This window comes from Delphinus delphis, chromosome 9 (genome assembly GCF_949987515.2).
Source record: "Delphinus delphis chromosome 9, mDelDel1.2, whole genome shotgun sequence".
NCBI lineage: Eukaryota > Metazoa > Chordata > Mammalia > Artiodactyla > Delphinidae > Delphinus > Delphinus delphis.
Window position 1 is genome coordinate 92224117 of NC_082691.1, and position 24606 is coordinate 92248722.

Below are 24606 nucleotides of genomic sequence, written 5' to 3' on the forward strand. Positions count from 1 at the left end.
TGTAGTGGGAGAAAAATGCTTTGACAGTATTGAGAAACATTTTATAACCCTGTTGGGGATTGTGAGAATGACTTAGATATCTAGAAAAATAAGCAAATGGATTAAATTTTAAAATATGGTAATTATTGACTCACAGGAAAAACAAAAAGTTAGACAAAAAGGAAGTGTAGTCATAGTACATTCTGTGGTTATGCAATGAACAGTATATAGTCATAATGATTTAAACAAACACCTGAATACAAATTTAAATAAAAACTGGACATAATCAGGATATAACGTGAATATGCATTTGACCAAAAATTGATTTTTCAGGATACTTAACCAGTACAGCAATGATACTGACCAGCTGGAATAGATGCTGGCTATAAACAGTTATACTGGTGCCTCCCAACTAAAAAGAAAACAGTGCTTAATAAAACTATGTTCAGAGGATGGTATGAATGGTGTGTGTAAGTATAAGGAGGGTGTGGAGAATCAGGAAGGAAAAATCTGATCTTCCATAGAAGGGAAAATATATACATTTAAAACTGAAGGGCTTCCCTGGTGGCGCAGTGGTTGAGAGTCCGCCTGCCGATGCAGGGGACACGGCTTCGTGCCCTGGTCCGGGAGGATCCCATATGCCACGGAGCAGCTGTGCCCGTGAGCCATGGCCGCTGAGCCTGCGCGTCCGGGGCCTGTGCTCCGCAACAGGAGAGGCCACAACAGTGAGAGGCCTACGTACCGCAAAAAAAAAAAAACTGAAAATATGTTTAAATTTGAAAATCTGAAAAATTATAGTATAAGCATACTGTTTAGAAGTATGGAGGTAAATAGCAGAGGGAAAAGCTAAATAATTTGAAAATAATTGGCTCCAAGGAATGATATTATATACCTGTGCTTTTAACTAAATCTACATTTATTACTTCAAAATGTTTAAAAATGTTTAAAGGAGATAATAGGTTTTGTTATTAATTTGAAATTTTCACCATTCTAGGCTCAAACATAACATTTAGGTTCATTTTAAAGTTATTAATGGCACTTGCAGAGGTGAAATTACTTCTAAGAATTAAAGCAGTATGCCTTTTTATGAATGATAAAAAATCTGTAGTAGGCCTGTTTTGTGTTTAGATATACTTTGAATTAACAGCTCCAGTAAAATGTATTTATAGTTCACGTGGTTGACTTCTACAGTACCCACCCACTGCTATAGCCATCAGCAGATTCAAAGATTTTCCCTGTGTTATCCACACCCTGTTACAGCTGCTGATCTTCTGTTTTGAAGGTATTTTTCAGTAGAGGTCCATGTCTTCTTTACCATTAGGGACAGTTAGCAGTAAACGTATTCTGGTCTCATGCAGATTCACAGACTCCTTTGAAATAACCAGGTGCTCATGAGTGGGCAGACTGCAGTCCAGAATTGCAGTAGTGCTAATAAAGAATGGCAGTTTAAGATACCCATATGCATATGTTAATTCTTTCCACTGCAGACCAACTATCCAAGAAGCATACTCACCTCCCTGCTCTTAAATAGCAGTCAGAGCTCTGCATCTGAAGAGTCTGTGTTAAGATCAGATGCCCCTGATAGCACAGGAGATCAACCTGGACTTAACCAGGAAAATTCCTCAAATGGAAAGTCTGAGTGGCTAGATGCCTCACAGAAGTCACCCCTTCATGTTGGAGAGACAAGGAAAGAGGATGACCCCAATGAGGACTGGTGTGCAGTTTGTCAGAACGGAGGGGAACTCCTATGCTGTGAGAAGTGTCCCAAAGTATTCCATCTCTCTTGTCATGTGCCCACATTGGCAAATTTTCCAAGGTAAGACGGTGCTTGCTTCCCTTCCTTACGTTCTTTCATTATAAATAATAACAGCAATAAACTTTTGATGATCACTGTAACATAAAACCTTTGTAAAAACTTAAACAGAAGTCCACTTGGCATAAATGCATACGCCAAAATTTTCAACACAGGGTTTCCCATACCCTGCCTCCCATTCCCAGTGCTTCTCTCAAAAACCTAGTCTGTTATGAGGAGAAAAAAAAAATAACTGGCCCTTTAAATTATTACAAGGGAAGTACCATAAAGTGTTATCCTTATGCACAACACTGCCATAACTTAGTGCATCTTATTTGCCAGCCATTGAGCTGTATTGTTCACAAATACCTTGAGTAAATTCTCAAACCCTATGAGATGATCATGGTCATAGAGAAGAGCCATTGGGTTGATATCTTAGTTCTTCAAAGGCTGTAGGTTTTGTTTGTTTGTTTGTTTAAGTGAGCCTTGTCCCCAAGACTTTTTTTTTTTTAATATTTTATTAAATATTTATTTATTTGGCTGTGCCGGGTCTTAGTTGCAGCATGAGGGATCTTTTAGTTACGGCATACGGGTTCTTAATTGCAGCATGCAGGATCTAGTTCCCTGACCAGGGATCGAACCCAGGCCCCCTGCATTGGGAGCATGGAGTCTTAACCACTTGACCACCAGGAAGTCCCTTCCAAGGCTGTACTTTTAAATATTTATAATTTCAGGGCTTCCCTGGTGGCGCAGTGGTTGAGAGTCTGCCTGCCGATGCAGGGGACACGGGTTTGTGCCCCAGTCCGGGAAGATCCCACATGCCGCGGAGCGGCTGGGCCCGTGAGCCATGGCCGCTGAGCCTGCGCGTCCAGAGCCTGTGCTCCTCAATGGGAGAGGCCACAACAGTGAGAGGCCCATGTACCGAAAAAAAAATAAATATAAATAAATAAATATTTATAATTTTAAAGTTATAAGAACAGTACCAAGAGTGCTTCTTTTTCTTAAATCATTTGGGGGGAAAGGTCAATTGTGCCTCACATCAGCCATAGATTAATGTGTGTGTTTATTTTTTTATTTTGTGTATATTTCATGCCTCCTTAACTAGGCTAACGTTTACCACTTAGGCCTGTGAACTCTATTTCTGCTTGCAAGCTCACTCAGCATGGTGCCCCGTACAAAGCAGATGTGTGCTAAATCCTCAGTGATTAACACTGATGCCAAATAAGTAATTCTGCATAATAGATGGCATGGAGGGAGGTGGGAAAGGGAGGTGGTGAAGAGAGCAATGGTGCATTAGGAACTCAGCCAGATACTTTATTCCCCAACAGTGGAGAGTGGATTTGCACTTTCTGCCGAGACTTATCTAAACCAGAGGTTGAATATGATTGTGATGCTCCCATTCACAACTCAGAAAAAAAGAAAACTGAAGGCCTTATCAAACTAACACCAATAGATAAAAGGGTAAGTTTCCAACCTAGACTGTTAAACAGTTGTTTTGGTTAGATGCATTACTATAATGCAGATGTGTCTTCATCAAAGAAGTATATATTCAGTCCAATTTTATACTGCTTTTTTCTTTAGTACTCTTTTTCCACAAAAAAAAACAGTCTTAAATAATGGCAGATTTAGACTTTTAAATTTAGTCTACCCTTAGTCAGTTTCGGGTTTGATTCAGATATGTTTTCTTCCTCAGAATTTGTTAAGAATTGGCACCAAAGAGATGGGTTTTTCTGTTTACTCTTCCTGGAAATAATTACATCCTTTCACCAAATGGCACTAGATTTATACCTCAAAGCTAGCTAATATATTTAACTGTAATTAACATTTAAAGCTACTAAGTCAACACTCCTTTATCACTAAAGAAGCTCCTTTGCTAAATTATTAAGTAGAACAGTCAGTATGAAAGTTGTTGTGCAAGAGAGAGCTGAAACATGCACTGCCACTGCTACACAGTGTTTATTGGGGTAAACTTGTAAGCAGAGAAGTAGCAGAGTACATGATGGAACCATCTGCATTCAGAGAGGGGTCCTTAGGACCCAACACCCCATGGCAGAGGCTCTACCTCTGGATCTCAACATATGGATGTTCTTCTATTAATTTGTGTACTATTAATAATTCAGTACACAAATTGGAGAGAGAAGTGGAAATATATTTTTAAACAACTTCAGATAGGTTTCTAGTGATACTGCTTTTGTTCCTGTAATTATAACGACTGCTCTCACATATGACATACACCCCAAAATGTCAAACAGTACACTGTAGTAAATGATTGAAATGGACAGCAAAGCTCCAAGTATCAGTATTTTTCTTGTATTCATCTGGTTTTAACTTTTATTCTGATACTTTGAGACCTGTAACGTTGTTGCTAAAAATTAGCCGTGACTTCATTATTTCATTATATTTTCATTTTATTTATTTATTGCTTAGAAGTGTGAACGCCTCCTTTTATTTCTTTATTGCCATGAAATGAGCCTGGCTTTTCAAGACCCAGTTCCTCTAACTGTAAGTATGGATGTTATTTTGTGCTTTTTTTGTACAGTGGGATGATTTTTCTGAAACTCGATTTATGACAATCTAGTTTCTGTACCATTTTTCAATAGTAAGTTTCTTACATTAATCCAAATCCTAAAGCTTATTAATACATACTGCATGCTTTAATCCTAAGCACATTTTAAGGTTAACAAACTGGCCCAAAACTTCTTTTCTCATAGATTCTTTCTTCTCATCTCATGTATTTTACCTACTATTCCCTGGGATGATTTCTATCAATTGTTTCTCTCTCAGGAGTTTTAGGTGTATATCCTAAAGCTGTTGGGAAAAAAACTTGCCATTTGAGATAAAGACCTCTCCAAATCTCTGTGCACATTTTGATTTATAGGTCCAAACTTCAAGTAATAAGTAGACTTTAACAGTAGAGGAAGAGGTGTGTGTTTGTGTGTGTTTACCATTGACTTCAAAAAACTTCGTATTTAAAATTTGATGTGACTTCAGTGCATAATTTTAGAGTGCTGGAAATGGCCTGCTACTCAAAATGTGTTCTTCTCTGAGGTCTGAAATTCCTTTAAAAAGCTAATAGATTTGTTGAACAGTTCAATAAATTTAGAAAATTTAATGCAACATTAGAAAAGAAAACAAGCTTAGCAAATATATTGAGCTGATAAACAGTGAACTTCTGTCCTGAAAACAAGTTTTGAGAAGTTGAGATAGGAATAAGGAATACAGTTGACTCTTAGAACAAGGCAGAGGTTAGGGGCACCGACTCTCTGCACAGTTGAAAGTCTGCATATAACTTTACAGTCAGCCCTCTGTATCTGCAACTTCAACCAACCACAGATCCTGTAGTAATATAGTATGAATTCAGTGAAGAAAATTCGTGTATAAGTGTACCTGCACAGTTCAAGGATCCACTGTAAATAGTTTTTAGGGGGAAGGGTCCTTTGTACCCAAAAGAGCCAGGGCAGAAATATGCCAGTAAAAACTTTATTCATTTAAAAAGTTAACCTAGAATTTGGCACTTTTTATGATGTTGGCTTATAGTTACATTTGGCATTAATAGCAGCAGCAAAATAGCCCCCTTTTTCTTAATATATATCATCTCATTTAGTCTTCACAAAATCCTATGAGATTGGTAGAATTATTTCTATTTGAAATATGAAGAAACAGGTTCAGTGAAATGACTGAACCCAGTAACTTACCCAGAAGAATGCTAGTGAGTAGCAGAGCTGGGGTTCAAACCCAGATTCAAAGCCCACTTGCTATAACACATGCAGCAAAAGCATGTCAAATCTTACTAGAAGTAATACTTTTTCTAGTGATTGCTTTTTGTTTAATAATGAAGGAGAATAGTAAGAGGGAAAATGTGGTAAGTTTTTTTCATTAAAAATAACTGGTGAAGATTTTTGATAAAAGTGACACTAAACATTTACCAATGTGTGGAAGCATTCAGGCACTTGTAAATTTTGCTGAATAAATTTCCTTATCAATGACAAAATAGAAGAGAGAAAAGCAATGAGAACAATCTGAATTTTATACTACTTCTTATAGGATTTATATAGGACCAGGTAGAATTTATTTATTATAGCATCTCATATCTTTTGAAAGGTGCCAGATTATTACAAAATAATTAAAAATCCAATGGACTTGTCAACCATCAAGAAAAGACTACAAGAAGATTATTCCATGTATACAAAGCCTGAAGATTTTGTAGCTGATTTTAGATTGATCTTTCAAAACTGTGCTGAATTCAATGAGGTGAGAAGAAAAAAAAATAATAGCAATGTGAAAGTAATGTTAAACCAAACACCTTACCGACAAACGAGGAGATCAAGATATCTATCTGTGGCAGCATAAATAACCAAAAGTTCAAGTCTGTCAGGGAATGAAAGAGATAGTTAGGAAGACTTTATCCACATGTATATTCAAAGATTTATTATATGGTGACAACTTGAAAACAATTTAGAAAATATTTTTATCTTTACATTTTAACCCAGAAGCACCTTTATTTCTTGAAATATGGCACTTCACCAGAGTTCAGTCTTTGTGATGTTGATATTAAAACATTAAGAATGTGGTTTAGATAGTTCTTAATTAAGAATTTTCTCAAAAACTTTATCATCTGTTAGTTTATCTAAACATCTATCAGACTTATAGCCTTTTGTTGATAGTTTGTCCTTTGTATTGGCTACTCATTCCAGAGTTCCACGTTTCATTTAATTTGTTCTAAAAATACCTGTTAGATGATTCTCTGATTATGGCATCTCTGTGATATCTCTTTGGTAATCCAGATGAGTCAAAGCCTTTTATTTACTTCTTATCTGATCTTCTCTAGATTTTGTCTAGCCCCAGACTTTTGTTTACTTTATATCAAAGCTATACATAAACATTTTCTCCAAAACAATCCACTGATATTCATAATCTTCAGTTAGAAGGGAACAAAAATGTGAGAAATCCACGACTTTATTGACTATCTAAAAATTTTTTTTAATTCTTATTTTTATTCAACAGCCTGATTCAGAAGTAGCCAATGCTGGTATAAAACTTGAAAGCTATTTTGAAGAACTTCTGAAGAACCTTTATCCAGAAAAACGGTTTCCTAAAGTAGAATTCAGGAATGAATCAGAAGATAATAAATTTAGTGATGACTCAGATGATGACTTTGTACAGCCCCGGAAGAAACGCCTCAAAAGCATAGAGGAACGCCAGTTGCTTAAATAAGCAACACCACTGGCGTGTGCTGGTTTTTAGATTTTTTTTTTGTTTTCAAAAAACATTTTTGTCAGTAATTTAACATCATTACCAAGAAGAGCTTGTGACCACTTTTAAGTTTTCAATGTTTACTAGACTCTGATTTCCTTAATAACCCATTTCTTTTAACCTTATTAAGAAAGAAAAAGAGGGAGGAAGGAAGGAGAAAGGAAGAAAGAAAGAAGCATCAACAACAAAATAAAAAGACATTCTCCCCACTTATTGGATTTCAAACTGCAGTCTGGAGTGATAGCAACTATAGAAAGGAAATAGACTTTGTTTGAACTCTAAGTTGAAAATTTAATGTGGTTTGGATGTGTGCGTTAATCCATTTTTAGAAAATACCACTACTCATTAACTATGGACCAACCATGAGTTAGGTGTACTGTACGTAAGAGCAGTACTCCAATGAATATGAGTGGTAATAAGAGTTCTATTCTAGGATGCCCACTGGTGCAACGAAAAAGTAGATTAGATGCTATTAAGAAGGCACCTAATAGTATATCATGTAAGATGGCAATTGTATTAAAGAAAAAGGAAAACAGATGTTTGATTTTTGTTTTTGTTTTTTTCCTGTCTATAGAGGTGTGTTTGGTATAGCAGGTTTTCAAGCCCATTTTTCGTACATTTCTAAACCTACCTTCTTCCACTGAGGAAGTAAGTGTACTCGTTTGGTTTTGCTGTGTGTCTGTGTGTGGTTTGTTGTTTGCTTTTTAACTGTGCAGGTGATCCTTTTATAACAAGACTCATTGTTTTCAGTATGGCTTTTAGTGGAGCTGTCCAGAATACGCAATACAGCAGTGTGTGCCGTATTTGATGTAAGGATTCTTCAACTTATACCCTATTGGGCATTAAATATAAATTCCCCTGAAAGGGACCAGTTTTTGTGATTTTCATCTGTCTTCATAAATTGGAATGAAGTGTGTTGTGGAATTTGGGAGCAGGCAACTGGAGGAAATTAGAGTGAAATTTACATTTTTTTCTGAAGCATCTATTTCCCATTCTTCAGAGTCAGAACCTCAAACTGAATCTTTCATCTGACTTAATTCTGGACTTCATGTTCATTCTCCTGATAGAGATACAAAAGACCTACCTTCTGAGGGCAAGCATATTCTTAATGGGTCAGACCTAGCTAGTTTACTGACTTTCATTTATTCCTTTTACTTGTTGTTCAGTATCAAAGAAGGAAACTAGGTTAAGATAGAAGAAAATTATTGTGCCATTTGCTAATCTAACATTTGACAGTATATTTATATGTGAACTTTTTTCGTTTGCCAAAGTAAACCTTTATTTATAAAACATTAATTGGCTGAGGAAATTTTCCTCTCTAGGCCGATAGAATGAAAATATAGCTGACTTGAAAGAATTTTATCCTTTGGATAGTGTCATCTCCCATGAATTAAACCTAGAGGATTTGCTTGTATCCACATGGCATTAGTTCTTAAAATGGACAGTTTGAAAATATCCTGTGGCTAAGTCATTGGGTTTTCAGATACTGCTAAAGATAAAATGAGAAAAGAACTTACTGGCAAGAGCATCTTTTCTGTGTACACTTAGGTTTAGTCCATAATATGTCAGTTATGTACTAAAGGTTAAAAAGTCTTAGTCACTTTTCCAAGTATGTGTTTTAGGGTGGTAGTTGTTGTTGTTGTATTGTTTTGAATATGTGTTTGACATTTATTCTCCAAAGACTTGAACAAATTTTGATAATAGTGCATATACCACCAATTGTCTTCTTTTGCTCCAGCATTTTTAGCACAGCAGCCATGGAGCTTTTCCTAATAAGTTTATTGTTTTTATTTTAGAATACTATTCTTATGATAGTTTTTTCTTCGATACTTGTCTCCTGAGTTAAAGCAGGGCACCACAGGTAAATTTTGAGGATGATCACAAAGGGAAGTAGCACTTAAGAGAGAAAAATTATAATTTTGTAAATGCATCTGAGCCAGAATTTCTACTAATATACCCAAAACTTTCACTGTTATTATTCAGTGCCATATTAATCTTTTCAAACAATATTTTTCTTTCACCTTTATCATTTTTTTGCAGAATGAAAGGCACTTGAAAACCATCTTTCCTGTAATCATACATAATATATACTAAAAGTATTTCTCCAAATAACATTTTCTTAATGATCTGAAAATTAAAGTCCTACGACCTTATTAACAGGTGCCTGTGTGTCCAGGTGGATCCCAGCAAAGTAGTCCTTAAATTATAATAGTAGTAAGCTATAAGATGAGCCTAAGTAAACCTCATGCCCATTTGGAAAGCATTCCTTTCAAAAGGTCAGTGCAACTCAAGCAACCTTGACCTAAACTTAAAAAACTCCAGTGTTTACCTCTGATCAAACACTCCAGGAGATTACCCTCTGGATTTAGAACCAGTAGCCTTATGTCATATCTGCAAGACCCCCCAATGCTGAATGGGATCACATGATGAGCAGGCCATGTGGCAGCTAGAATATACTCCATCCTGGGAAACTCATCGAAAGCTTTCCCAGGTGCCAAGCATCTGATCTTTCCAGCAAAAAGGAAACCCAGTACACAGTTAGTGACTTACATGGCTTTGGTAGAAGTATAAATGGATAATGTATACCATATTAAATTCAAAATACTATTGTACTTCAGCACCTGGCAATGCAGTTATTTTGTCCTTTAAATTAACAGGCCCTGCTTATCTTTTCTGAGTGGAAGTGTAGGAAATTGGAAGGTCCTGAGAGGAAAATGTCCTCTTCCCTTGGTAGCTTTACTTTCTTTTCCAAGCTAAAGAATAGGCTCCACATTTTACTACTACACAGTAGTGTAGATGTAATACAACTTAGGGATGCTTTCAAAAAAGATTCACTCCACAGTCAAAAGGGTGAGTATATAGCCGATTGCTCCATTTATGAATTTGTGTTTCAATTTTCTATTCTGTTACAGTGTTTAAACTTTTAAATTGGGGTTCCGTGGAGAGACTAGTTAGACAATGAAAGGAGGAACTCCCCCTTTTGTTGAGGCCTGATCTACAAGTGAACGTGAATCCCAACAGTAGGTTGCTGCACTGAAGCAAAAGGTTTTTAGGTTTAAATAGAAGGTATATTTATTTTCTGTTTATCTGTATCTGTTATGAATGAGAGAAATTGAGTGATCTGATTGACCATTAAAATTATGGACATAACCATGAGTTCAACCATCTAATTATTGAAATAGAGGCCCTCATTTAAAATAACCATGCATATACATATTTTTTGAAGTATTATATAACCTCATGTAAGTTAAGAGTTCATGTCTTTTTATTTATATTGCCCCTTCATCTTTGGTGTGAATTTACTAAAATTCACAGGTTGGTGGCTCATGCTCTTGAGTGAGAATAATGCTAGCCAATCAGATCACAGATTTCTCTGCCCATGAAGGTTTCACTTATTGTGAAGGATATCTGAGACCGTAGTCTTCGTTGTTGTTTTTAATTTGCGGGAGTCAACTGGTGCTTTGATTTTAATAAAAATCAGCTTTGATGAATTTTTACTGTGAGTATTTTACCACAACAAGGTATTTTTAATGGAAAAATTACTGTATGTCATGCAGTAGAATATTAACTAGTTCGGGTCTCCATTACTGCCTTTGTATGTTCCTCTATAAAATCAATACATATAGGGATGATCTACTAGTCCATAAAATAATAGGAAAACTTTTTTTAAAAAACTCTAACACATGGATTTCACCAGCTTTAACTAAGCAGAAAGTTAATTTAGCAAACAGGAAGGAAGAGGGTGATAGATAGTATTCAATCGAGGAGTCCCACCCCCCTGAAAGGAGGACGAAAGATGCCATGAAAAATTCTACTTGTCTGAAACCTATTGGAAGAGGCGGGGCTTGGGGGGGTGGGGGGGGGGATACAAAAAGTGGGGAATTTACAAGTCACTTTGAAAGTTTGCCTATGTTAATTTCACCTATAAGGTTTGGAAAGTTCTGATTCTCAGATATTACAAGTATTTTTAAAACTCCGTTTTGAATATTTTCTAGATGTTACATTGATGGGGGTGGGAAAAGCCTTCTCTTTGATTCTTAAATGTGTTTTTAACTAGAATAATAGTCCTAATTTGAGTCCTAGAAAAAAAATCCTTCCTTAGAAGTTAAACATGTAGTAAAATTCTATCTTTCCCACATTTTCCAATGTGGTGTGGAAGAAAGGCTATTTTAATATCGTCTGCCATATATGAGCATACTTGTGAATGTGAATTCTTTACCCATGTCCCCTACTGCCTTTAATCCAAGACAAGTGAGCCAGAAAATTCAGTCAGAAAACAGTGGCTGAAGTCTAGTTCTCACTGAGGGGAGGGGATGGAATATAAGGATCAACCAGGGTTAAACAAATGTCTCAGCCTTGGAAGGGGAAGGTACTTACTTGAGAAGTGACATTTTCCCAAAGAAAATCAGGGCATTCTTAATAGGAGAAACAAACAAGCTCAGTGAGCCACCAGGTCCCATGCTTTGGCAATGATGCTGGTTCTCTAATCTGATTGTTTAAGGCATTTACTGATGAGGATGTATGTTAGAAAAGCCCAAAATACAAAAAGTCCAGAATAAAGGTTTTGACGTTCATCTTACAGGAGGATTTTTTTCTCTTTGCCACTATAGACTGTGCTCTGAAGAGACTTACAGAAATCAAATTTCCTTCTATACATAAAACTATGGATTCAGACAAATTCCACCTCTGTCCTATTGCAGAAAGCAAAATATGCTTTATAGAGATTCCAGTTGTTACTGTTTTTAATACCTCAACCAGTATTGTCTTTTTTTTTAACATCTTTATTGGAGTATAATTGCTTTACAATGTTGTGTTAGATTCTGCTGTATAACAAAGTGAATCAGCTATACGTATATCCCCATATCTCCTCCCTCTTGCATCTCCCTCCCACCCTCCATATCCCACCCCTCTAGGTGGTTGCAAAGCACCCAGCTGATCCCCCTGTGCTATGTGGCTGCTTCCCACTAGCTATCTCTTTTACATTTGGTAGAGTATGTATGTCAATGCTACTCTCACTTCGTCCCAGCTTACCCTTCCCCCTCTCCTTGTCCTCAAGTCCATTCTCTACATCTGTGTCTTTATTTCTGTCCTGCCCTTAGGTTCATCAGAACCATTTTTTTTTTTAAGATCCCGTATATATGTGTTAGCATACAGTATTTGTTTTTCTTTTTCTGCCTGACTTCACTCTGTATGACAGACTCCAGGTCCATCCACCTCACTACAAATAACTCAATTTCGTTTCTTTTTAATGTCTGAGTAATGTTCCATTGTATGTATGTGCCACATCTTCTTTATCCATTCATCTGTTGATGGACACTTAGGTTGCTTCCATGTCCTGGCTATTGTAAATAGTGCTGCAATGAACATTGCGGTACATGACTCTTTTTGAATTATGGTTTTCTCAGGGTATATGCCCAGTAGTGGGATTGCTGGGTTTTATGTCAACCAGTATTGTCTTTTAGTGGGCTGTGAAACCAATCCAAAAAAGTTCTTACAAGTCAATGACTTAAAATTTGTTGACTTCCATTTCTACTAGTGCCTGATACTATTAAGGTAAGCAATATATATGAGTTTATAAAGGATTTCTGAAATTGAGTGTTTGAATTAAATTATGTTGATAAAATTTGCTATAGACTAATGTAATGTCTTCTAGGAAGCCTGGGTACTAGACAGTACTAGACAACATTGTGAAGTATCTTAAGCCTGGATACCTCCACAGGTATTGAAAGTTCCTAAAATCCTTGGGAAGGTGCTTAAGCATCAGTTTTATCAGTGTTTGACTGTAGTTTTCAATCACTGCTATCCTTTGGTTTTAATTATAAATTGCTGCTAACGTCAGCTTTGGTGTTTTGAATTACAGTTTGTCATGGGTTGTTTAGCTAACCCTACATGTGTAGCCTAGACATCTTTGCATCAAAAATATTTTAGCCTAAGACTTTCTAATAACTAGACTAAGACAGGTCTGCAAACTATTTAAAATGATTAAAGATGACAATTTAGGTAATCCAAACAAACTTCATTTAACATTTCATGAAGAGGGCAGTCTCCATTTGCAGGGGTTCAGAGAACAGCCAAACGGGGTGGAAGGCAAGAAGTTTTTATGAGGTAAAGAATAAGGAACAAGGAAGTAAGTACAGAGGCCAGAGTTTGCTTGGTATTTGGTGATTGGCTGACTGGATATACAGCGTTTCTGGTCAAGCAGAGCATTTATTGGACATGAAAGTTATTAAGTTTTGGTTTGCCTAGGTGGCACCCCCAGCAGGAGTGGTTTTGTCTTGGGCCTAGAATGTGCCTAGTACCACCTTTTGATCATCCTCTTGACCATCTACTTTATCTTCAGTTTGCTTCTTTATGTCAGGGAGAAGATCTTCAACTAAGATAAAAATTAAAAGATTCCTATGTTCTAGATTTAGAGTTGTCTGGAATATTTTTTTCTCCCCTCTGGGTACATAGTTTTATTTTTAGCTTGGGGGTGGGGGAGGGGAGAAAGTCTAAAAAGTTTCTGTCTGGCTCTGAATATCAGCTTCTAGTTCAGCCAACTTCTGACCATAAAGTTACTTTAAAAAAAAAAAAATTCTTTCAAATACCCTATCAAGTTTCAAACTGGACAAACAGTAACTATTCCTGGCAGTACTGAACACCACCAAAATATACTCCCAAGATCTAGAGCCACTCCCAAAGATAGCCAAAAGAATGAAGTACTTGGACAATTCCTCTGAGAGCTGGCAACAGTTGGTAGGCTGCAAATGGGACACAACCCACATTTCTGTCCAACCATATTCTGGGGCCTGATGGTTGAGCTGCCTCCATACATAAGAACCAACAACCTGCATGTGCCAGCAGGCAGAAAGCCAAGCTCTCAGGACACAAGAAGGCAATAGCTATCCCTGGGACAGAAAGGATCAATAACCAATGAGTTCCCAAAATCAAATTCCCAAGGGTCTGAATTTGGAAAAGGAAGGACGTGAAATTTCTCTCTTGACCAGCAACTACAGGGTTCAGGAAGAGGTGACATTGGTAGGAATTCTCACCTCTGGCTGTGGCTTCTGCCAGTTTCCCCAGAACCCCATTCTGCAGACCCCGCAGAGTGGAGTTTATAGTGAAGAGTGTAAGTTCTGGTATCTACCAGAATTTGACAAGGTTTTCCATGAGTTTTAATTTTAGTTTCCACTTGGCTGTTTCAGGGAATAACTGATAGAAGTTTATCAGAATCCTTCAGAGTCCCATCAACCCTGGGAGGGACCCACATGAGGGGCCTCCTTTGAGAGTAGATTCCGGGGGTATTCAAGTTCAGGGGAGGGGGTGGGTATTATTATCTTAGGTTTCTGGCCTTGGAGCTGCTGCAATTTGAAAACCAACTTGAATTTTTGTTTTTGGTCTTGTCTCTTCAGAATGGAAAGGCAATTCAGGTAAGAGGATTAGTAGACAGTGAGTACTTGGGTAAAGGAAAATAGAGGGGAGTTTTAGGAGTCACGTTGGTCTTATTGTCTTGTTTCGTTCTTTAATGAAAAATTAGCCTTTTTCGTTGAATCTTGCAATGAAGTTGATTTGGAATTTTGAAGCCTTTTGGAATCTAATGCATACCAATTAAAATAGGTGTCCCATTCTGGTTGATTTGGAAACACTTACTTTCAAGTGTGGTTCTTAAACAATATGTCTAATTGGAATGTTCCCCATGATAGCCATTGTAATGCTAGGTTGTCTTAGTGAGACTTGCCATTTTTGTAGATGTCTGCAGCTTCCAGGACCACAATTATTAGACAAAATGAGCAGGTGTGCCGGAAGGTGGAGTGCTCAATTCTTTGAAACTCGAGGATCCCGATTCTTAGGTAAGCATTGGATGTTTGAGAACCAAATTAATACCTAAGAGAGGTGTACTGCTAGGTTGGGGATTTTGTGGTATTTTACAGTGTACCTTGTTGCACAGAATTTTTCTTGAGGTTGTCAGGTGGCGCAGTGTCAGTGTAACCCGTTGCATGACCAACTTAGCACAGGAGCCTTAGATTTAGGTGGCGAGTGCTTTAACGTCTTTTAAGTGTTTGATCCATGCCCACCACTTTTGCAGCTTTGGCTTCAAGATTCGCATTAGCAATTGATCTATTTAATCCTTAAATGATAAGTGGTTTTTTTTTTTTTTTTTTGCGGTACGCGGGCCTCTCACTGTTGTGGCCTCTCCCGTTGTGGAGCACGGGCTCCGGATGCGCAGGCTCAGCGGCCATGGCTCACAGGCCCAGCCGCTCCACGGCATGTGGGATCTTCCCGGACCGGGGCACGAACCCGTGTCCCCTGCATCGGCAGGCGGACTCTCAACCACTGCGCCACCAGGGAAGCCCGAGATTTCTTTATGAAAGTGGCGGTCACCCTAATGACTTTAATAGTATGACTTGTGCTACTTAGATTTTGTTGTGCCATTAGCTCAAATAGTACTAATTTCTTGTTTTAGTTTTCCAAGTCTCCCCGTGCTTTATGCTGTGGACTTATCTTTATGCATCCCCTAACTGCTGCCACCCATTGTAGGCTCCTATTATAGCTGTCCTGGAACTTTTCTGGGAAATGTGTGTGTGTGTGTGTGTGTGTGTGTGTGTGTGTGTGTGTGTGTGTGTGTGTGTGTGTGTGTGTGTGTGTGTGTGTGTGTGTGTGTGTGTGTGTGTGTGTGTGTGTGTGTGTGTGTGTGTGTGTGTGTGTGAATACACTTTGCTTTTCCTCACATAAAGTTGGTTTGGATCAGAGCTGTGTGCGGGGGATCAGAGGCTCAAATCCAAAAGTGGCTTGCCCTCGGTTTTGATGAGAAAACAATGAATGCGAAGGGTTCAGTGGGTCGTTCGCCTGTGCATCTTGTCCCACAGGCCATAAGCAGTCACCTTTGGATTCCATCTTCATCACCAGAGGCTGTTAAAGATGATCAAAGAGGACAATTTAGGCAGAGTCCAAACAAACTGACACTTGATGAAGCAGGCACTCGCCATTTGCAAGGGCTCAAAGAACTGCACAGTGAGGCTGAAGGCGGGAGGATGAAGAATAAGGAACAGAGAGGTGAGTAGAGAGCCCAAAGTTGGCTTGGTGTTTGGCCAACTGGATATACTGTGTTTCTGGTCAAGCGGAGCATTTACAGGGACATGAAGGTTATTTAAATTTTGGTTTGCTGAGGCCGCACCCAGGCAGGAGTGGCTCCGTCTTGGGCCTACAACTTGTTTCAACAAAACTATGGCCTGTTAGACAAATTCAACCTATGGCCTGCTTTTATACAGCCTAAAAGCTAATAATGTTTACATTTCTAAAGGCTGGCAGGGGCTGTTGACAGAGACCATATGTAGCTCAAAGTCTGTAGTGTTTACTCTGGCCCTTTATACAAAAGGTTTCCTGACTTTAAGCCATTTGTGCCTGTAGTTCAAATAGGAATGATCTGCACCGCTATTGAAGCAGGGTATAAACCTGTCATACACTTAGTTTGCTAGTCCAGGGACACTTCATCATGGTAGCAGCAAATTCTTTTTCTTTCCACTGCAAAATGGGAGTGGAAGCAGTTAGGGGAAGAAGTAGGTGAGTCAAGTCTTTGGGGACCCCAATTTCAGAAGTCTCTACAATAAGCCTGAACAGCAGTAAAAGACTAAATCTAAATGTAAAACCTTGGGTATTTTTCTTCCACAGCATACCTGTGTGAACAGGTATGATACCATGCATGCAAGTGGTTGCTCAACAAAGGGCATATGATTACACGAGGTAGAAAAGCTTGATGTACTCTAACTTTTTTTTTATTCCATCTTGGGAATCAGATTCCCCCTATAACATTAATGAAATATACAGTAGAAACACTGACGTTCTCTGGGAAAATATTAATTTATTCCCAGCTGCTTTGGTTATTATATACAAAACTGCAATGAATTTAAGCATATTTTATGAATAAGCAATTTCATTATAAAGTATGGAGGTCATAATTTACGTATTCTAATTTTAATTGTGAATTTGATGACTTCTGTTTTTTTGGGTTTTTTTTAAACATCTTTATCGGATTATAATTGCTTTACAGTGTTGTGTAAATTTCTGCTGTGTAACAAAGTGAATCAGCTGTACGTATATATATGTATAATCCCATATCCCCTCCCTCTTGCGTCACCCTCCCTATCCTACCCCTCTAGGTGGTCACAAAGCACCAAACTGATCTCCCTGTGCTATGCGGCTGCTTCCCACTAGCTATCTATTTTACATTTGGTAGTGTATATATTCTCAGTGCCACTCTCTCACTTTGTCCCAGCTTACCCTTCCCCCTCCCCGTGTCCTCAAGTCCAGTCTCTATGTCTGTGTCTTTATTCCTGTCCTGCCCCTAGGTTCCTCAGAACTTTTTTTTTTTACGTTCCATATATATGCATTAGCATACGGTATTTGTTTTCCTCTTTTTGGCTTACTTCACACTGTATGACAGACTCTAGGTCCATCCACCTCACTACAAATAACTCAATTTCCTTTCCTTTTATGGCTGAGTAATATTCCATTGTATATATAGGCCACGTCTTCTTTATCCATTCATCTGTCGATGGACACTTAGGTTGCTTCCGTGTCCTGGCTATTGTAAATAGTGCTGCAATGAACATTGTGGTACATGTCTCTTTTTGAATTATGGTTTTCTCAGGGTATATGCCCAGAAGTGGGATTGCTGGATCATATGGTAATTTTATTTTTAGTTTTTTTAAGGAACCTCCATACTGTTCTTCATAGTGGCTGTATCAATTTACATTCCCACCAACAGTGCAAGAAGGTTCCCTTTTCTCCATACCCTCTCCAGCATTTATTGTTTGTAGATTTGATAATGGCCATTCTGAGGTGATACCTCATTGTAGTTTTGATTTGCATTTCTCTAATGATCAGTGATGTTGAGCATCCTTTCATGTGTTTGTTGGCAATCTGTATATATTCTTTGGAGAAATGTCTATTTAGATCTTCTGCCCATTTTTGGATTGGGTTCTTTGTTTTTTTGATATTGAACTGCATGAGGTGCTTGTATATCTTGGAGATTAATCCTTTGTCAGTTGCTTCATTTGCAAATATTTTCTCCCATTCTGAGGGTTGTCTTTTCATCTTGTTTATGGTTTCCTTTGCTGTGCAAAAGCTTTTAAGTTTCATTAGGTCCCATTTGTTTATTTTTGTTTTTATTACCATTACTCTAGGAGGTGGTTCAAAAAGGATCTTGCTGTGACTTATGTCATAGAGTGTTCTGCCTGTTTTCCTCTAAGAGTTTGATAGTGTCTGGCCTTACATTTAGGTCTTTACTCCATTTGGGGTTTATTTTTGTGTATGGTGTTAGGAAGTGTTCTAATTTCATTCTTTTACATGTGGCTGCCCAGTTTTCCCAGCACCACTTACTGAAGAGGCTGCCTTTTCTCCATTGTATATTCTTGCTTCCTTTATCAAAGATAAGGTAACCATATGTGCATGGGTTTATCTCTGGGTTTTCTATCCTGTTCCATTGATCTATATTTGTGTTTTTTGTGCCAGTACCATACTGTCTTGATTACTGTAGCTTTGTAGTATAGTCAGAAATCAGGGAGCCTGATTCCTCCAGCTCCATTTTTCTTAAGATCGCTTTGGCTATTTGGGGTCTTTTGTGCTTCCATACAAATTGTGCAATTTTTTGTTCTAGTTCTGTGAAAAATGCCATTGGTAGTTTGATAGGGATTGCACTGAATCTGTAGATTGCTTTGGGTAGTATGGTCATTTTCACAATGTTGATTCTTCCAATCCAAGAACATGGTATATCTCTCCATCTGTTTGTATCATCTTTAATTTCTTTCTTCAGGGTCTTATAGTTTTCTGCATACAGGTCTTTTGTCTCCTTAGGTAGGTTTATTCCTAGGTATTTTATTCTTTTTGTTGCAATGGCAAATGGGAGGGTCTCCTTAATTTCTCTTTCAGATATCTCATCATCTGTGTGTGTAGGAATGCAAGAGATTTCTGTGCATTGATTTTGAATCCTGCTACTTTACCAAATTCATTGATTAGCTCTAGTAGTTTTCTGGTAGCATCTTTAGGATCCTCTGTGTATAGTATCATGTCATCTGCAAACAGTGACAGTTTTACTTCTTTTCCAATTTGGATTCCTTTTATTTATTTTTCTTCTCTGATTGCTAAAACTTCCAAAACTATGTTGAATAATAGTGGTGAGGGTGGGCAACCTTGTCTTGTTCCTGATCTTAGTGGAAATGGTTTCAGTTTTTCACCATTGAGAACGATGATGGCTCTGAGTTTGTCATATATGGGCTTTATTATGTTAAGTTCCATCTATGCCTACTTTCTGGAGGGTTTTTATCATAAATGGGTGTTGAATTTTGTCAAAAGCCTTTTCTGCGTCTATTGAGATGATCATATGGTTTTTCTCCCTCAATTTGTTAATATGGTGTATCACATTGATTGATTTGCATATATTGAAGAATCCTTGCGTTCCTGAGATAAACCCCACTTGATCATGGTGTATGATCCTTTTAATGTGCTGTTGGATTCTGATTGCTAGTATTTTGTTGAGGATTTTTGCATCTATGTTCATCAGTGATATTGGCCTGTAGTTTTTTTTGTGACACCTTTGTCTGGTTTTGGTATCAGGGTGATGGTGGCCTCACAGAATGAGTTTGGGAGTGTTCCTTTCCTCTGCAATTTTTTCGAAGAGTTTGAGAAGCATGAGTGTCAGCTCTTCTCTAAATGTTTGATAGAATTCACCTGTGAAGCCATCTGGTCCTGGGCTTTTGTTTGTTGGAAGATTTTTAATCAGTTTCAATTTCAGTGCTTGTGATTGGTCTGTTTATATTTTCTATTTCTTCCTCGTTCAGTCTTGGAAGGTTGTGCTTTTCTAAGAATATGTCCGTTTCTTCTAGGTTGGATGACTTCTATTTGTTTTGAAACGCCTAATGATACCACCTCAAATTCAAGTCTTAGATACAAAATTTCAGTCCAATTTTTGCTATAAACTTCATGGGAGAATATCAAGTATATGTTTTGTCTGATATTTATTACATATTCATATATACCTGAACAGACTTGATGCCAAGGAAGAAAGCCACCTTCCCCCTACCCATCTCTCCTAGATACACTTTGCCAACTTTAATGAATATTTTATGAAAGTCCTCTATTGATCTCTTCCCTGAGACAATATATACAGCTAACCTACTGCATTCTCATGTGTCTTAGTTTTCAAAAATACATAATCAATATTTCTTAACTACCAAGTAGTGTACTGAAATTAAACCAGGTGTTTTTATTTTTTTATACATTTTATTTATTTTTGGTTGCGTTGGGTCTTCATTGCTGTGCACGGGCTTTCTCTAGCTGCGGCGAGCGGGGGCTACTCTTCATTGCAGTGCATGGGCTTCTCATTGCGGTGACTTCTCGTTGTGGAGCACAGGCTGTAGGTGCACAGGCTTCAGTAGTTGTGGCTCACAGGTTCTAGAGCACAGGCTCAGTAGTTGTGGTGCAGGGGCTTAGTTGCTCCACAGCATGTGGGATCTTCCCGGACCAGGGCTTGAATCCGTGTCCCCTGCATTGGCAGGCGGATTCTTAACCACTGCGCCACCAGGAAGGCCCAAGCCAGGTGTATTTTAAATGTGCCACAGCTCTTTGTGAAGATAAAAATATATTTTTATCCTTTGGTAGACGCAGTTTTGCAGGTCTTTACTTAAGTTGCTGGCAAATGAGTAATTTATTAGATAATACATTTAATTTTTTATAAAGTCTTCTTTATAAAGTCTTCTCCATATTCAATTATCTGGCACTAAAAGCTAGTAATAGAAGGTTCTTTAATAAGCTTATAAGGAATTAAGGGTCTAACATTTACCTTTGTGTACCTGACAGTGCAAATAGTACCTTTATAATTCAGTTATTCTAGTGCAATACAGACATCATTCAGGAAAAAACGTCACATTATAAATACTTTTCAAGAGTTTTTTGATTACTTACCAGGTTCATCAAAATAAGAGCTTTTTAGAGTCATTCTAAAGTGGAATTACTACTATTAAACTATTGACCAGGTTGGTTCATCCAAATTATTAGGGATGCTGTCTGTGCTGTAGAAAGTTAAATTTTTGGGCATGTTTTAAATATTTCTAGGAGTTTTATTGTATCAGTCACCAGATAGTTTCATATGTTAAGTGCTCACAACACTGAGATACACACAGACACGTTTTAAGATTTGCCCAAAGACATATAGCCATTGTGTGGCAGAGCCATCAAGGGCTACATGCCCATACAACTGTATTTATTGTAGCCGCATGTGAAAGTGGTAGGGACTGATTAATGTCTTGTAAACATACATGCAAAATAATTTCACTACACTCCTAAAACCAAGTCCCAGTCAACAAAAGAGGGAATGGTCATCGTAAGTGGATAGGGCTTGAATTGGAAATCCATAAAGCACGTGAGATGAGCCAGGTTTCATTTTATATGTATTGTTACTACTTTAAAAAAGCCACCATCACAGAAAATTAGCATAAGATTTAGCATCACTTAACTTTTAAATTCCAGTCCGACAGTATGTAGTGTGTTCCTTTATTCGAGTTACACAACTCTCCTTTTGCCTTAGTTTCCTCATCTGTTTGAAGCATGTGACAATCCTTTAAGATTAAAAGGAATCATTTGAATCACCTAATTCAATCCCTGGCTTCAGGTATTCAATGAATGGGTCACCTTTCCAAGTAAGGAATCTAAACAAAGCCCTAAATTTATAATTACATAGCAGGTTATCTAATCTGTGATTAAAATGAGTATTACCTTAAAGATTAAAAATTAGCGGGAAGGGCTTCCCTGGTGGCACAGTGGTTGAGAATCCGCCTGCCGATTCAGGGGACGCGGGTTCGTGCCCCGGTCCGGGAGGATCCCGCGTGCCACGGAGCGTCTGGGCCCGTGAGCCATGGCCGCTGATCCTGCGCGTCCGGAGCCTGTGCTCCGCGGCGGGAGAGGCCACGGCAGTGAGAGGCCCGCGTACCGCAAAAAAAAAAAAAAAAGTTAGGGGGAAAATGGAATAACACATTTTGGATCTAGGGCAAGCAAAAAACATTAAGACTGGTGTAAATCGGGGTTTTTTTTAGTTTTGCTCCCCCCGCCCCCTTTACTCAAAAATACTTTCCAACTACTCACAGACATTAACAAGTGTCCATGGTTCACTATAAATAGGATATGGGAGAGAAGGCAAGCCACGTTCAGCCAAAGGAGCACGATGACTTCACAGTCCCATTTAGATGTGGCAGCTCAGATCAGACAGTTAACCCTTGAATAACGTGGGTTTGAATTGTGCGGGTCCACGTTTACATGGATTTTTTTCCAGTTGTAAATACTCTAGTACTGTACAATCCACAATCCGTGGTTGGTTGAATCCACAGATGCGAGTAACTGGATACCAAAGGCTGCCTATAAGTTATGCTGGCATTTTTGACAGCCTGGAGGGTTGGTGCTTCTAACCCCCCTGCTGTTCAGTGGCCACCCCTGTACAGCTAACCCCAGCTGTTCTCCCCCTTTCCCTGTGGGCGTGTGCACGCGCGCACACACACACACACCCTTGCATACCAGCAACAAGCTTTACATTTAAGGCAGGGAAACAACAGAGCCACCAGCTGTACTTTGAGATGGAGCCAACCTTAAGGGGGCTAGGAGAGGCCATCTCTGATACAACTTTGCCCCCGGGAGCATACCTTATACTTTTGGGATATCCTTTTTTATGCACTTTGTGTCTGTTAGTATTGGATGACAACTGGGGCAGCACAGAACTTTTTGTCTCCAGTCTTACCACAGGCAGCTGACAAAATTGCGGGAAAGGTGGCTGGACCAACAGTAATGACCCTGTGATCCTAAGGGCAATGCAAATAGCTGTTTCTGATCCTCTGGCCACATTTAGCTCTGCAGCAATGCTTACAAACAGAAAAGTGAAGGGTAGAAAGCTGAGGTGTCAATAATATCATTCATCTTAGTCAACTTTTACAGGAAGGAAAGGTTTGAAATGAATAATCGGTTTGCTGCTCAAAGTTATATGCAGGAACAGTGGATACCCATTTTTTCTACTGGAACCTGCTAAACAGATGTACCATTGTGTTAGCACAGACTTGGGCATCATCGTCTGCTTAAAAGAATTTCCATACTCCAAGCTTATTTCCTTTAGTCAAAAGGTGTTAGTTGAGAATGCTTAAGAGAGTCCTGCATCACTTACCTGTAGGGCCCGTCCTTTGGTCTCAATAGGGAGAGTAAATGCAGAAATGGCACACACAACGCAGACAGATGAGAAAAGACAAGGCTCCCAGAAATGATGCACTCGTGAGAACCTGCAAAGCACAAGGGATGACTAAACAGATTGTGCCCCAGTCACTTTTAAACTGACTTTTATGCTAAAGGCAAAATAAGAATTCACTTCACCAAATATGTAAACAAAGGGCTTTGCAGCCGTTCTGTAACTTGTGCATTCCTGACATCCTAGGTCTATTATTTATTTGGGCCAAGCTACTGTAGGCAATTTTGTGCGACTCTTCCATGAGCTGCGAGTGACATTAACATGCACTGGCCAAGTCAGACTTCTCCCTGCATTCACCCCTCAGGCTTCTCCAGAGCAACCCAGTACCTGGGGAGAGCTGCCTGTTTTCCTACCCAATTCAGCTTAACTTGTAACCCTCTCCTTTCCTACAGTACCCCCTCTGCTAAAAGTCTACTCTCCCTCTTCAGTTCTGACAGGATCAACCAGGAGGAAGTCTTTTGGGAATAGATGTAATTTCCTGGTCTCTGAAATGATAACATGTCTGTGTTCATGATGCTTCATGGGTCACAACCAATCAAAACTTACCGTAGAAAAAGTGGACACCATTCTCATCCTGATACTGGTTAGTTTAGACCAGGGGTCCCCAACCCCCGGGCCACAGACCGGTACCGGTCCGCAGCCTGTTAGGAACCAGGCCGCACAGCGGGAGGTGAGTGATGGGCAAGCGAGCAAAGCTTCATCTGCCGCTCCCATCGCTCGCATTACCGCCTGAGGCATCTCCCCCACCCACAGCCCCATCCGTGGAAAATCGTCTTCACAAAACCAGTCCCTGGTGCCAAAGAGGTTGGAGACCACTGGTTTAGACACTGCATCTCACACATCCCTAGGACTTTGCCCAAAGTTAGCAAAAAGCCAAGCACATGGTAGTAGCTGTCAACTAATCTCACAAGGATGGTTAACTGAAATGATTAAGGAACAACGAGGCTCTCTAGAGTCACAGAATATTGCAGTTTGGAGACCTAGACACTAGTCTTTGGTCTAGTCCAACCTCTTCACTTTACAGATAATCCTAGAGTAAGGAAGGGCTAAGTGACTACTTGTCCAAAGTCACAGATAGATCCCTGACACATAACAGATCCCTACTGCTGTCACCACCACTAAGGTTCCCTTAAGATACACAATTTGAGAGCCCATCCTGTGTATAAGGCCTACTTGACCTTTTTTTTGTTTTTTTTGTCTGTGCTGCACGGCATGTGGGCTCTTAGTTCCCCAACCAGGGATCGAACCCGCACCCCCTGCATTGGATGCGCAGTCTTAACCACTGGACCACCAGGGAAGTCCGCCTATTTGCCTTCTAAAACAGTAA

At 38.9% G+C, this 24606-nt stretch overlaps 2 protein-coding genes across 3 annotated transcripts in view; one reads left to right on the forward strand and one right to left on the reverse strand.

Moving 5' to 3' along the window:
* Window positions 1-10704, forward strand: part of TRIM24 (tripartite motif containing 24) — a 94276-nt gene extending 83572 nt beyond the window's left edge. For both annotated transcript variants that reach the window (XM_060020967.1, XM_060020968.1), the window contains exons 15-19: window positions 1467-1795; window positions 3100-3232; window positions 4199-4273; window positions 5873-6022; window positions 6776-10704. In XM_060020967.1, the coding sequence (XP_059876950.1) occupies window positions 1467-1795; window positions 3100-3232; window positions 4199-4273; window positions 5873-6022; window positions 6776-6985 (897 nt within the window). In that variant the 3' untranslated portion in view covers window positions 6986-10704. The remainder of the gene's footprint in view (window positions 1-1466; window positions 1796-3099; window positions 3233-4198; window positions 4274-5872; window positions 6023-6775) is intronic.
* Window positions 10705-15748: 5044 nt separating this feature from the next.
* The window catches only part of SVOPL (SVOP like), a 68619-nt gene continuing 59761 nt past the window's right edge, over window positions 15749-24606 (reverse strand). The window contains 3 exon segments of the mRNA XM_060019801.1: window positions 15749-15913; window positions 23202-23283; window positions 23285-23313. Coding sequence (XP_059875784.1) covers window positions 15749-15913; window positions 23202-23283; window positions 23285-23313 — 276 coding nt within the window.